Here is a 15000-nt window from a genome sequence, read left to right on the forward strand (position 1 = left end):
ATTGAGATTTGTAGGTGTGGGAAAGTTATGAAAATTAATAACATTTTCAAAATTTCTATAGTGAATATACATGTATGCAGTGTTGGGGAAAGTTACTTTTAAAAGTAAAGCATTACAATATTAAAAAAACGTAACTAATTGTGTTACTTAGTTGCTTTTTATGAAAAGTAATACGTTGTGTTACTTTTGCGTTACTTTTTCTCACCTGGGCTGGGCTTACTTGTTTTTTGTTTTTTAATAACAATAAAAAAAGTTCAATTTTTGGTAAATGTAAAGGCCCTTTCACACCAAAAGTGAAATGAATAAGCCTCAGGCTGAATGAAATGCATATTTATGCCTGTACAGTAGAAGGATTGAATCCATTCTGGATTAAAGAAGAATAAGATACAAGAGAAGGAAGTTCAACACTCTTATTTCTAAATCTAATATAAAGTAATTTTTGCTTATTAGTATGGTTGAATTGGATCATTGAAGGTCAGCAGCAAAGACATTCATAAGTAAAGTGAGATTAAATACATAAAGTATATTTGTGTAATTTAAAGTCCCTGTAAAGTCAATTCTGAGAATTCTTTCTAAACACTTTATAAATGTTACAAATGTATTGCTGAAACACATTACAAAGTCTGTGAATTGAGTAATGCTTAATTGTGAAGTTAGAGCGTTAAACAGTTTTTCACCAAGTCTCTGCTCAGGATTTTTTGGGCGGAGCTAAAACGGGGATCTAATGACGCAAATCGTCCCCCGAGCATAGCCCCTCCCCTAACACTATATAACTGTCGATGACGCACCGAGCGTGGCGCCGCCTCTACCTCTACAGCGGTTCACTCGCTCAATCTCGAGTGTCATTACAGTTATACAGCCCTTTGTACATTTAGCTAGTAATGCCTTCGTCACGCAAATTTATATTACATGGTTGTTAAAATATACAATATGCTCGGTCTTCTTATTTAAATTTCCTAAAACGATGATATGAAGGATTCTAAAGTGATCGTTCTACACCGGACAATTTTACAAACTTTCATCAGACAGCTGGGATTCACAGATAATCCGCTGTTTTTGGTGAATGTGACTGAACAGACCTCGTCCCCCCCTCCCGCCTCGGCCGTCTTACCGTCCCGACCATAACCGATGATATATGGGGCCGGACAGAGTCTCTCCCGTCCCGGCCTTCATCCTCCCGTCTCGCGGCACCGTCATTTGTCGACTCGACAACAGTCCGGCAGTACGTGCCCAATGAGTGTAAGTTGTCGTGTGTGCTTATATTATAATTAGTAGGTAGTCCACAGTAACTCTACTAAAATGTGCAACCCTCTAACGTGATTCTTTTGTTTATATGCATCATTATGTTTGACTCATTAGACAAGTAAGTTGAGGCTGCAGCTCTCGCGAGTGGGTGTGGTTTCAGCGCCGACAGCGGACACGCCCCCAGCGTTTGAGAGCAGAGAGCGCTGCCTATTTTTTCGAGATTTGATAACTTATTTCATTTACTTGCAGATTTTTTTAATGATTTAGATTTGGCTGGGTGGTTAATAACACATTTTTCTGTGGTGTGCAAAGCTCAAAACACATACTTTAAAATGACTTTACAGGGACTTTAATATATTTAATTATTACAGGTTTGCATAAAACTCTGAGATTGCATTTTACTGTTTTTATTCATTTTGAGGAATACTGAATGTTTTCATGCAAGTGAGATGAGTAAATGCATGTTCACATTTAATCTAGAACTACAATAACCATCATGTTCACACAGCGCACATAACACCTTTGCTTTTTAGCTATAAGTCAATAAATGTGAAAAAGTAACTCAGATATTTTGTTGTATATTGAAAAAGTAATGCATTACTTTACTAGTTACTTGAAAAAAGTAATCTGATTACTCAACCCAAGTTACTTGTAATGTGTTACCCTCAACACTGCATGTATGTATGTATGTATGGATGTTTGTGTTCTTTACAACTTTCTATTCGACAAATAATCCTGAAAAAATGTATCAGGGTTTTCACAAAAATAATAAGCATCACTGTTTTCAACATTGGATAATAATAAGAAATGTTTCTTGAGCACCAAATCAGCAGATATTAGAATGATTTGTGAAGGATCATGTGACACTGGAGTCTGGAGTAATGATGCTGAAAATTCAGCTTTGCCATCACAGGAATAAATTACATTTTAAAATATTTTAGAATAGAAAAATTGTAATAATATGATGAAATATTACTGTTTTTACAGATGAATCTTTAATCAAATAAATGCAGCCTTGGTGCACATAAGTGTAACGAAGCTGGACTCAGGCAGGGATCCATTCGCAAGCTTTATTAAAAGTGAGCGTGGTCGTACAGGCAGGGTCAAACAGGAACAGACAGGTACAGCAAGGGACAGGCAGAATCGTGGTCAGGGTACAGGCAGTAGATTGAGGCAGGCAGATATCTTACACAGTCCAGGAAACAATACACAGTCCAAAGGTATGCAGCAGAGAATCGTAAACGGGTAAACAGACAGGCAGACAGGATATAAACGCTCGGAATTGCAACAATAGTTAACAAGACTTCGCGAAGAGGTGGTGTGTGTGTGAGTTCTTTATAGTCCAGATGATGTGCTAAGCTGTATGTGGCGACAGGTGATTGGTGTGGAGTGTGTGCATGTGACTGGCAGAGAGGATAATGGGAAATGTAGTCCGGGAACTGACAGGACCTGATGGTGATCGTGACAATAAGAGACTTATATTTCTAAAACCCTTTAGCCCTGTCATTCATCTCAGCCTGTCTAAAAATCACAGAGATTTCCTATTAGCTACAAATAATTTTTTGACTTAGGAAGGAAATGTAAAGATTCAAAGTTTAATTGAATATCCCTGCTTTAAGGCCTGGATCACAGCCTGTTCTAACATGATGTCCGGTGCCCATCTGGAAGGCTACATGCTGATTCGAAAGGGATTCATCAGGTTGGCCGAGGCTCAGTCAGAGCTCTCAGTCTGACTGAGACAGCGGTGCGTGTACAAACACACAGCTGCAGATCGGCACATCACACAAACACACATCAAAAAGGCTCCAGGTGAATCGTGCAGGTGGAGGTTCTGCTATTGGTTGTGCTGTTGTCTCTTGTTTTTTTGTGTTTTGATCAGGGACTCGTGGTTTTGTTTGGGCGCATGACCTCTTACAAACTTCAAAGCATGTTTTTGTGGGGCTAATACATGATGACGCTTGTGTTTTAACAAACACACAAATGAGTAGGCCTCCATCCAGATGGAGGAACATTGGCAAAACAGGCTTTACCTTTTTTTCTTTTTCTTTTTTTTCCTTTTTTAATTCCTAAAGGGTTTGTTGAGTCTAGAGTAGACAAGCTTTGAACTGGAGTTAAAGTCTGTCTCTTGCTCCTGGATCAAAGAGAAGTTTGTCTTTCTGGAGGTCAGTTTAATACCATACTTTTTCTATCTCTCTCGCTCCTTTCGTCTTTTTTTTTTTTTTTTTTTTTAATTTCTCTCTCTACAGATCTTTCACACTTCTAGTCAAATGTTTGACTAACCATATTACAATATGTTATAAAATGTAGAACGTTATAAAATAGTAATAAAGTCAACAATAATGTCATATTCTATATAGTTATATGGAATATAGTGAGTGTAACATTTCAAAGTATGGGGAAAAAATGTTAAATCATTATTAAGAAGTTCTGTAAAGAAAGTTATATTATTTTTGTAATTATTATATAAAATGTTTAGGCACAGATTGCATTTTACAAATTTCTTACGCTTTTATATTCTGATATGTGGAGCCCTCATGCACTGTATGCATAAGTTCTATACAAATAATTGTTTTATATTATTATTATTTTTACTAATAACTAGAGAATAACAAAAATGGAAATATAAGAGTTGTCTTGTGAAATAATAAATAATTGTTGATTACATTTGTAAATTAAATCAGTTTTGTACAGTAATAATTATTTTTATAATATAAATTATATAATTAATACAATAATACAAAATAATAATAAAAATAAAAATATTTATTTATAATTAATATAAATAAATATTTTTGTAATACATATATAATTATACATTATAAATAATTATATTTATAATATGTAATTATATATGTATTACAAAAATATGTAATCACAATTTGTCGACTAAATTTAAATGTAAAGATTTTGAGGATTATGAAAAACATGTCGGTGTCCTGTCTCGATTTTTCTCCATATACAGATGTGTTCTTCACGTTCTGTTCAACAGCCTGCCTCTTCTTAAACTCCTTCAACATCTGGCCAGCCACTTGCTCTTCCACACAGGTGTTTATGCCTCCTGCTCTGATGGCATAGAGACCGAGTTCATTCACCAATCACAATGATTAATGAGCCTATATTGGCTGCTCATCTGCTACTGTTGCTCCCACTTTCTGATGGAAATGCTGTAAACAGTATCGACAGCCAAAGTGGGAGCCCGTGTGCTCTGATTTGCTTCTCTGGTTTTGGAAGCAGCATATGAATGTGTGTGTGTGTGTGTGTGTGTGTGTGTGTGTGTGTGTGTGTGTGTGTGTGTGTGTGTGTGTGTGTAAATCAGCTTCTCTAGTGTGCTACATCTGGAGTAAGCCAGTGTGAAATGAATTGTCTTGCCTTTCAGGTTCTGGGCTCCTTCTCCAGAGGTTTTCCATTTGGGCCTGCTGTGTTTTTCTCACAGGGTCGCCCTTAACTGATTGAGGTGTCTCATGCACATTTTTCTCTCCTTCTTTTTTATTTTTCATCCATCATCATTTGCCAGCTCTCATTCCTCTAACTTTGTCCTTGGATTTGTTTATGATTATTCAATTTTTATGCAATGCAAGAGCTTAAAGGTGAAGTGTGTCATTTTTGCACCACTAGCAACAAAATGGATTTGGAAAAATAACTTTTTTCAAACAAGTTTCCACAGCAGAGCAAAATACTCTAAACCTTTAAACTGCATTTATCAGGAGCACATTAGATATTGACAATGAAAATCTACACACACCTTGGTGTCTTACCCAGTGTTGTTTACATTAATAAACCGAAGTCTGTGTTAGTTCAGTGTTATTTATATACTATTATAGTGTTTTTTTTTTTAAATATTTTTAATTAGCTTTTATGTTAATGTTGTATTTAAATGTTTTTTTTTCAATTTTATTATTTTTTAAAGGCACACTAGGGCTGCACGATATATCGCATGAGATTGTCACACGCATTTCGTCAGTAAAGCCGGTTCCCTGATTACCGCTAAATCGCCATCACCTGCTTTCAAATGGAGTGGCATTTAATAGACAGAGCCGTAGATCACTGACAAGCTACGCAATATCGCATTCAAATCGCAGATGAATCGCCTTCGATAATGAACGCGATATTGCGTAGCTTGTCAGTGATCTACGGTTCTGTCTATTAAATGCCACTCCATTTGAAAGCAGGTGATGGCGATTTAGCGGTAATCAGGGAACCGGCTTTACTGACGAAATGCGTGTGACAATCTCATGCGATATATCGTGCAGCCCTAAAAACGAGATTTAAACAATAAGACTTACTGTGCTCAGCTACATAAAATCTGTCGATGAATGTATCCATTCAACCAGTAGCTCACCTGTCAAATAAAATACATAATATATTAAAGCGTCTTTGGTGTTTCCATGGTTTCTACAAAATAAAACCAGAAATCCGAGGGTAACACGGGTATGATGTCATTGATAGGTGACGCACGGACATGGTCCGTGTCCTGGTTAAAATTGCTTATTTCTCTGGATTTAAACATTCTTGGAAACATTTGGGATAATGTAAGTACACAAGTCAACAAAATATATAACATTGTTCTTGTGGTTTTTGGATATTTTAATCCAAAAATCTTGCATACTGTGCCTTTTAAATACTTCTGTTTAGCTTTATTTTTATTTCAGCTTTAGTTTTAGGTAGTTCTTCAACAAACTTTTATTACAATTTTATTTGTTAGTTGACAATGCAACATTTCAAATTTTTGTTTCATTTTTTCATCTAATATTTGTATTTTATTTTAGCTTTATTACAATTAATGAAAACAATACTGGTCAGGGATACTTCACCCAAAGATGAAAATTGTCATTTACTCACACTCGAGTCATGCCGTTCCAAATCTGCATGACTTTCTTTCGTCTGTCGATCACAAAAATGTTTTCATTGTCCATACAATTTTTAACTTTTGGTTGAACCATCCTTTTAATGCTATTGTCAGTGTGCTGTGTTTGTAGAGTTCCTATGTGTTGGGAGCATAACACTGTGTCCACACATTAGTCACTTCTCCCATGATCCACGCCAGTCAGCAGAGCCCTATTAGGCCAAGTCTGAGTTTAAATGAACCCATTAGCACCTACTGCTATGGCTTATTTATGAGCCACTGAGGCTAATGTCTCAGTTAGCCAGCACTGACAACATGCCATTACTACTGATCTACAGCCCACTGTCTAACCCAAAGGGACAAATGACAAGGTGTACGTATCTAGGTGTGGAATGCACTGTAGAAAATGTGTGGAATGCGTAAAATAAATGATCCAAGGTTTTTTCCTCCCCTGTATTTCAAATTGATAAATCAGTTTAGGATCTGAACTCAAGGGACATCTTCTTCCAGATTTGCATATTTGTAGATTGAGAACATTTTAAATTAAGATTTATAAGCCTAGACATTGATATGAAAGGGTTGAGCAGCTCTGATACCGATGTCTGAGTCCAGGTTTTTTTATCGAGAGAGCACTCGGTCAGCAAAAAAGCCTTCTCTCAGGACCGATAGGAGGGAAAAGTGGGGGAAGTGAAATGAAGGTTAAACAGAAGTCACTCTGCAAAAAGGAGTGAGAGAATGATGAGGATGACGATATGAGGATAATGTGTTGAAAAAGAGTGCAGTGTTCATCTCACTTACAATAGAGAGATTGGGAAAGAGGGGAAGAAATGGACGGCTGGACAATACAATCAAAGAGGACAATGGATCCGCACTGTGAAATTGCATGGAGGTAATGAAGGTGAGACATAGAGGTTGAATGGAAGAGGTGACAGGAGAGTGAGAAAGAGGGAAGGGAAGCAAAGGAAAAAGTAATTGGAACTTCAGGATTGAATGAGGGGCTAGAGCAGGTGAAATCGTCTGGCTTTAAATCTGATCTCGGGGTTAAAGGTCATGTGATGGTTCGAGGGGTGCTATGTAGTCCGAATGAGGCCTTTCTTGCATGCTGCAATTTATTGCCTCAAGAAACCCTACAGCAGTGCACAAACACTACCAGGTCGCTAGCCCAGGGTCACTGTTGTTTGTGTGTGTGTGTGTGTGTGTGTGTGTGTGCGCGTCTATCTTGTGGCATTTCAATAGAGCTTTGTTTAACCTACATTAGATACTATTCTTAAATGGTATTCTAAATTCATGACTCAATCTGATGAGCAATAGGGTGAAATGCCACATCTATATTTTAAACACCTTCCATTGAACTGAGAATATTTACTGGCCGTAAATACTTATTACTGGCCATGATTTGTATTATTTGTATTATTTTGGATTCGTCCACCCAAAAATGAAATTTCTGTCATAAAGTACTCAACCTCATGTCGTTCCAAACCCGTAAGACTTTCATTCATCTTCGGAACACAAATAAAGATCACACGAGAATGAACCTCGTTGGTTCTCGCAATTGTCAAACAAATAAGCTTGAGCTTCTGTTTACCACAACTGATGTGTGAGTTGATGAATGTTTACATGTAAATAAATGCCTAAATTCAATCTGTTCATCATATAAAGTGATTGAGTCTCTTTATGACCTTTTTGAAGTGTCAAAGTGGTAGTCGCGTAGCTGTAAGCTCTCATATTTCATCAAAAATATCTTAATTTGTGTTCCGAAGATGAACGAATGTCTTACAGGTTTGGAACGACATGAGGGTGAGTAATTAATGACAGAAATTTCATTTTTGGGTGAACTATCCCTTTAATAATATGCATTTATGTTTTTGTCAACAGAATTATTCGGATGCTTGCTTAAAGGTGCCCTAGAATCAGAATTTGAATTGACCTCGGCATAGTTGAATAACAAGAGTTCAGTACATGGAAAAGACATGCATTGAGTTTCAAATCCCATTGTTTCCTCCTCCTTATATAAATCTCATTTGTTTAAAAGACTTCCGGAAATCACTCGGATCTCAACATAACACCGACTGTTACGTAACAGTCGGGATCATTAATATGTTTGACTCCAATATTTGCATAATGCCAGCCCATTCGACGCATTAGACAAGGAAAGGCAGTATTAACGGCTGGATCTGTGCACAGACAAGGTAAGCAAGCAAGAACAACAGCGAAAAATGGCAGATGGAGCAATAATAAACTGACATGATCCATGATATCATGATATTTTTTGTGATATTTGTAAATTGTCTTTCTAAATGTTTCATTAGCATGTTGCTAATATACTGTTAAATGTGGTTAAAGTTACCATCGTTTCTTACTGTATTCACGGAGACGAGAGTCCTTGCTATTTTCATTTTTAAACACGTGCAGTCTGTATAATGCATAAACACAACTTCATTCTTTATAAATCTCTCCAACAGTGTGTAATGTTAGCTTTAGCCACGGAGGACAGCCTCAAACTCACACAGAATCAAACGTAAACATCTAAATAAATACTTTACTCACATAATTCGAAGCATGCATACAGCATGAATAACGAACATCTTGTAAAGATCCATTTGAGGGTTATATTAGCTGTGTGAACTTTGTTTATGCAATGTATATATAGTCGAGAGCTCGTGGGGCAGAGGGAGCGCATCTCTTAAAGGGGCCGTGCTGAAAAAATCAGTGCATAGTTAATGATGCCCCAAAATAGGCAGTTAAAAAAAATCTATGGGGTATTTTGAGCTGAAACTTCACAGACACATTCAGGGGACACCTAGGACTTATATTACATCTTGTAAAAAAAAAACAATCTAGGGCACCTTTAATACATTTTAATTATTTTTATTATAATTAAAATATTTTATTATTTATTTAAAGTGGCACAAATCTATTTATTTGTATTTAAAATATACATAAAATATATAAATATTTTTTATATATATTTATATAATATATCTTTTATATATAAAAGAAAATATTATATAAATATATACATTTAAATAAAGTAATAATTATTGAATTCTTTTTTATTTCATTATTTAAATTTGAATTATTTATTAAGAATTTAATTGATTTCTTTGCATAATTGTGACAAACAGCACAGATCATTGTGGTAGGATTATCTTGCAGTTCCTGTTTTTTTTTAACTTTACTTAGCAAGTGTTAATTTTGGACTCTGTCTGGGAAGGATGCATGTTAAAACCACCAAGGTGAACTCCAATTTAGATTCAGGCAGTGTAGATTTGCCCACAAAGCACCATTCATTTGAAAGGCACAGCAAATTCTATTTGTAGACGGCACATCCATTTTCCTGGCCGGTTGGACTGCATGTTCCCCGGTCTCAGGTCAGGGCCACTAAGAGCCACAGACACCGTTTGATCATAGCTTCTGGCTCACTGTTTTTGCCCACTGTAAAGCCGGTGTGAGTGAATCATCCTTTCAGTCTGTCAAGAGAAATAGTGTTAGGAAGGCACAAACTGGCTGAGAAACCATTATGGCTCTAGCGGCTCCTACGTCGCCCCCATTTTCCCATCGACTGAGGCGTCCCGCCCCCAGACTGTGCTCTCTCTCAGCTGTCTTATTAGACTTGATCTAATCCTCAGCTGTAATGATAGCTGTAAGGCAGGGTCAGGGGTTTGTGCTGGATTTCAGCTGCACTGAAGTTAAATAAAAATGTAACAGGTGTAGTGTTTATGTTCATTAGAAGATGCTTTCTTGTATAAAGAAACCTACTGTATGCATTTCCCTGGAGCAGCGCTCGAGGATACTATAGTATTAGGAAATCTTCAGATCGTAGATTTCAACTTGCAACCTCACTTTTACTTGTCCAGATCTTTAACCACTAAGATACCACAAAGTCCCTTGGCAGCCATATTCGTAACGCCCCGGGGCAGCTATTTCCAGCCATGCAAATTTAACTCCTGTTTCCTTAAATAGGGAAAGACTTAAATCAATGGGTAACACTTTTCAGTAAGGTCCCATTTGATAATGTTATGTCATTTGTTACGGTATTTATTAATATTTGTTAAAGTTAGTTAATAAAAATTCATAGTTTGTTAGCTCAGGTCCATTAAATTATGACACATCCAACATTTTATTTTAATAAAGTATTCGTAATTGCTGACATTTAGTAAGATTACTAAATGCTTTAGAAGTATTTTTCATTGTTAGTTCATGTTAGCTAATGTAGTTAACAAATGAAATCAATCTGTTTGAATAATAAAAAATAATATTTTTTTATTATTATAGTTTATATTAAAATTAATTTTGAATGACCATTTTGACCACCATTTCTCTTGCCTTTATAATAAAATGTGCAATTTTTTGCTTTGTTTAAATATTAATAATAAAAATTAATACATTATTTAATTGTTCTTGTTTATATTAAATTAATTTTATATTCTCATTTATATGACCTTTGTTTATGTTTCAATAATAATAATACATTTAATATAATTATATATTATATTTTCTATTAACATGAATTTTCCCTTTCAGGTCATTTTGTGGCCATTTATAGTTTTTACGAATTTTAAATAAATAACTATGCTTTTTTTCATTGTTTTTCAGGCCGTTAATGAATGTTCTAGAGCAAATTAACAGGCAGTTGACTCTTTTAACTGCAAAGCAAGACTACAACCTGCATGCCGAGCATTATAATTTCTTCTGAGCATTACATATTCCCTGCCATCATGGCTGGGTTTTATAACTAGATATGTGGGTGTAAGGCAACTCTGTCAATATATATGCACATCAAGAGTGGAGTTTGCTCTTTTCTTATATTGGGTGCGAGTGAGAATGCCCAGGTTAGATGTAAGCTCCAGAAATTATATAAAACTTATTGTATGTGGCTTTTACAGTGTGTAGGTTTTTTGTAGCTGCAAAGTAGACAGAAATGGTTTAACATATTTATTTAGCTAAAGCAAATAAATTGACTAATATTATATATTCCAAACTAAAGCCTTTTAACTGGCTGTGCATGGGCGGCAGCCATTGAAGCCACTCGAAGCACACCATTTGGTGAGCACCTCAAAAAGCTCTCGTCTCTCTGCTCTCGATGCTGCTGTATGAAAGGCAAATTGAAAAGGAAATAGAATGTTCTAAGACTGTGCATTTGTGTATTTCTGATCTTTTTAGAGTGGAAGTAAGAGAGACAGAAAGAGGTGATTACGAGTGGTGTCGCAAGGTGTGTGTTCTGAGTGCAGTGGGCCAGATGTTTAAGCAGATTTCAGGATCTGAAAGCCACTGAGGGGGAAATATTTAACAGCTTTCCCCCATGCAGCTGTACAACCTCATCCTACATTCATTTACTCTGTGCTTATTTGTCTGTTTGCATTCATCTTTATATTATTATACTAAGTATTTTTTGTGTTCAGATTCTCGTTTTATTCCCATGTGCGTAGAACCGCATGACTAAATCTGCGTGTTGATCAGGTGTCTGTTCCCGTATCCCAGACTTCCATTTCTCACTTTCCATTTCCTTCTGCTGCAGTAAATTTCTGTAGCATCATAGATCATTCATCAAGACATGGCATGTTTTATTCATCCAGCCCTCTCTTTCCTTCCACTTTCTTCCACTATCAAAACACTCACCAAAGATGGCTAGGCCTAAATTACCCCAGATGAAAAATTAAACTTTTAAGTGGAGAAGGCTGCTAAATCACAGGCTCCCTTTTTGAAATGTGATGTCATTTGTAATTTTACCTTCCCCCTGACTTAACATGTATTTTTTCATCTTTTCAGATGGTTTCTGCTCTCTGTCTCTCTCTCTTTTCTAAGAAGTTTTCTACTTTCACATACAATATTTCACCGTTTTTTCAGTCACATGGACTATTTTAACGATGACTTTAGTACCTTTCTGGACCTTGAAAGTAGTGGGTAATTTGTTGTTTATGGGGCATAAAAAAACCTCTCAGATTTCATCAAAAATATCTTAATTTGAGAACTAACCCTTTAATTTCGACATCATTTCAATTAAAAAAAAATGTTTTAATAGTTGTATAGTTCACGATTGTGTGTGTGTGTGGGTATATTATATATATCAAACCAATTCACACCATTGTTCTAACCTTTTTTTTTTATTAAATGGTGTGTTTTTTTTGTTTGTTTTTTTGCTTATGTAAGACGTGTAAACATTTTTCACTTGTGAAATGAATAACAATGCTTACTCAGGGTGGCAGGTTTGCTTTCGGGTCAAATCTAGTTTACACAGCACCATCTTTCAAAACAGCCTCTTGCAAAACCTGTAATACATTGTGACAAGCTCACAAAACAATCTGCACACAAACTGTTAAGATCTGACTGACATGATCAAGGATCAGTCACTCTTCACTATCGATATGCAGCGCTGCATGTGCTACCCCACAGACAACATTGTGATGAACCATCACAACAATTACTGAACTTTCCTTATTATTATTTATTAACAGAACCCAGAACTGCCTTAGAAAAATATAATAAATTAATTAAAAAGTTGTAATCATTAAAAATAATACAATAATCTAAAATAAAATAATCTGAAATTGTGTGTGTGTGTGTGTGTGTGTGTGTGTGTGTGTATGTGTATATATATATATATATATATATATATATATATATATGTATATGTATATGTATATGTGTATATATATATATATATATATATATATATATATATATATATATATATATATATATATATGTATGTATATGTATATGTATATATATATATATATATATATATATATATATATATATATATATATGTATATGTGTGTGTGTGTGTGTGTGTGTTTAAAACATTTGATTTGGCAAAACCTCTTGTATAATCTTTGATCACCCCACACACACGCAAAGCACCTTAGCAGGCCATATTGAGTGCTGTGCTCCACATACAGAGCAGTGTGATTTGCTCTGGGGTTAACTATGCTGTGGCTTTCTCAGTAAAAACACAAGTAGATCTTGTCCTCCTTTCCAGTGACCCAGAAATCAATAGAACACAGCGGCATGGGATTCTCATTCTGCCAGGTGGCTTAGAGAGTATAAGAGTGTGTATATGTGTGTGTGCTTTTCATTGTTCTGTCTCTTTTTATGCTGTTGCTATCTTTTAAGGTCTTTTCTTTTAGTTCTACACTTTCATACCAATGTGAAAAGGGTGAACCACTGATACTAAACAAATACAGGTATTAATCTCCATATGTGTGCATACATGCTCCCGCTCTAAAACAAATGGACAGTTTGGCTGCTCATGTGATGGGGGAGGTACATTATGAATTAGATTTGTCTAGCTACTTGATTATCCTGTTAAATTATTAATGGATTCTGGTGCTTCACTTTGGCTTCCACTCCCCTTGATCTCCCTAGACTTTCCCTCTCTTTGTTCTTCACTGTTATGACCACACAGATTTTGTATGAGCTCTCTCTCTCTCTCTCTCTGTGTGTGTGTGTGTGTTCTTGTATACATGGTTTATGAGGACACAAATGTGTATAACGACATGGGTATTACAACGTAAACTTGGTTTATCAGGACACTTCCTGTGTCCTCGTAAACCAAATGGCTTAAAAAAAAACAACGGTCGAAATTCAAAAAAATGAGTTTCCTGTGATGGGTAGGTTTAGGTGTAGGGGTAGCGTAGGGGGATAGAATATACAGTTTGTACAGTATACAAACCATTATGTAAAAATATAAATATTCCTTTTGTACTTGTACCTATGTATCAGGCAGGGCTGTAACCACCATAGACACTGAGGGGGATGAGTCCCCCCCAATAATTAGAAATGGCCAAATTATTCCCCTCACATATTTGACAACTGTTTTACGATAGAAATGTTCAGCAACCAACAGTAATATCCAGTGATGCAAACTACTCAAAATTTGTATGAATTAAAAAATATGCTATTATTTACATGATTAATGTAGTCCATAACTGAATGTGACGAGACAAGAAACGTTTTGTGTATTTTACATATTAGACATGCGAATAAGAGTGAATGTGTGCTTTATTTTAAAAATACATTATTTGCAAATAGTTTACTTCATAACTACAATAGACCTGCAACTTTTCTTATTTCTTTTTCTTTATTTCCTTAAATCCCTTTTAATCATTTCATTTCTTTAAGAAATGTGCATTGTGCAATGAAGTACTCCAAATAGTTTATAATAGTATTTACATCAGTAAGTCTCAAGCGATATGTCAGTAATATATTAATGGATTTGAACTATACTTAGTGTGAAATAAATGTATTTTAAATACAATTTGGTATAGGTTTTTTTTCACTAGGGTTACTATACCAGTCTGCAAATGTTGATATAAATTATGTGTTTTCTTGGGAGGCAACACATCAAACCTCGCCAAGCATCTGTCACTTGACCATCCTGACTTGTACAGGACACTAAGAGATAGACAGGTGCCTTATTCAAATGATCTAATTTAGACTTTTATTTACTTTCAACATGATCAAAGCACATACATAAGATCATATCGTTTAAAAAAATCAAACTCCAGCGTGCCGTGCATTTGACGTGCTGAAACCAATGATGTTTAAATTTCAGAATACTTTTATTTGACCGTTTAAGCATCAAATATGATCTAAAACAGCTGCATAAGCTAAAAAAACTGGTGAAAAGAGGGGAAAACATCATCCTGCACCAACATAAATGAGTAATCTTTTTAAACCACTTTAAACTACCACCTTTACTAGAATTTATCACATTCTGTTATTTATTGTGGCATCCCGAGTGTTTTTCAACTGTTCCACAGGCACCCTTTATTTACATTAGTTTGTTTTGTCTTCCTTTCCCTTTGTTGTTTGCTATATGGGCTGTGGTATAGCGCATACCAGGAGCTGTCTCTCTTCAGAAGCCTCGTCTTGCCTTGTCTAACCGCAAGATCAACTTAAACAAATAC

General features: G+C 35.5%; 1 protein-coding gene across 5 annotated transcripts in view; it reads left to right on the plus strand.

Moving 5' to 3' along the window:
- ccdc102a (coiled-coil domain containing 102A) overlaps nucleotides 1-15000 on the plus strand; it is a 125132-nt gene that overhangs the window by 97421 nt on the left and 12711 nt on the right. The window contains exons 7-8 of one of the 5 annotated variants that reach the window (XM_048184222.1): nucleotides 2865-2989; nucleotides 4622-4637. The exons of 2 other annotated variants lie outside the window; for them this stretch is intronic. In XM_048184222.1, the coding sequence (XP_048040179.1) occupies nucleotides 2865-2978 (114 nt within the window). In that variant the 3' untranslated portion in view covers nucleotides 2979-2989; nucleotides 4622-4637. Of the gene's footprint in view, nucleotides 1-2864; nucleotides 3201-4621; nucleotides 5164-15000 lie in introns of those variants that run through there. 2 more of the 5 variants (XM_048184224.1, XM_048184223.1) reach the window with 2 other exon arrangements.

The sequence above is a fragment of the Megalobrama amblycephala genome, linkage group LG3 (genome assembly GCF_018812025.1).
Source record: "Megalobrama amblycephala isolate DHTTF-2021 linkage group LG3, ASM1881202v1, whole genome shotgun sequence".
NCBI classification, from domain to species: Eukaryota; Metazoa; Chordata; class Actinopteri; order Cypriniformes; family Xenocyprididae; genus Megalobrama; species Megalobrama amblycephala.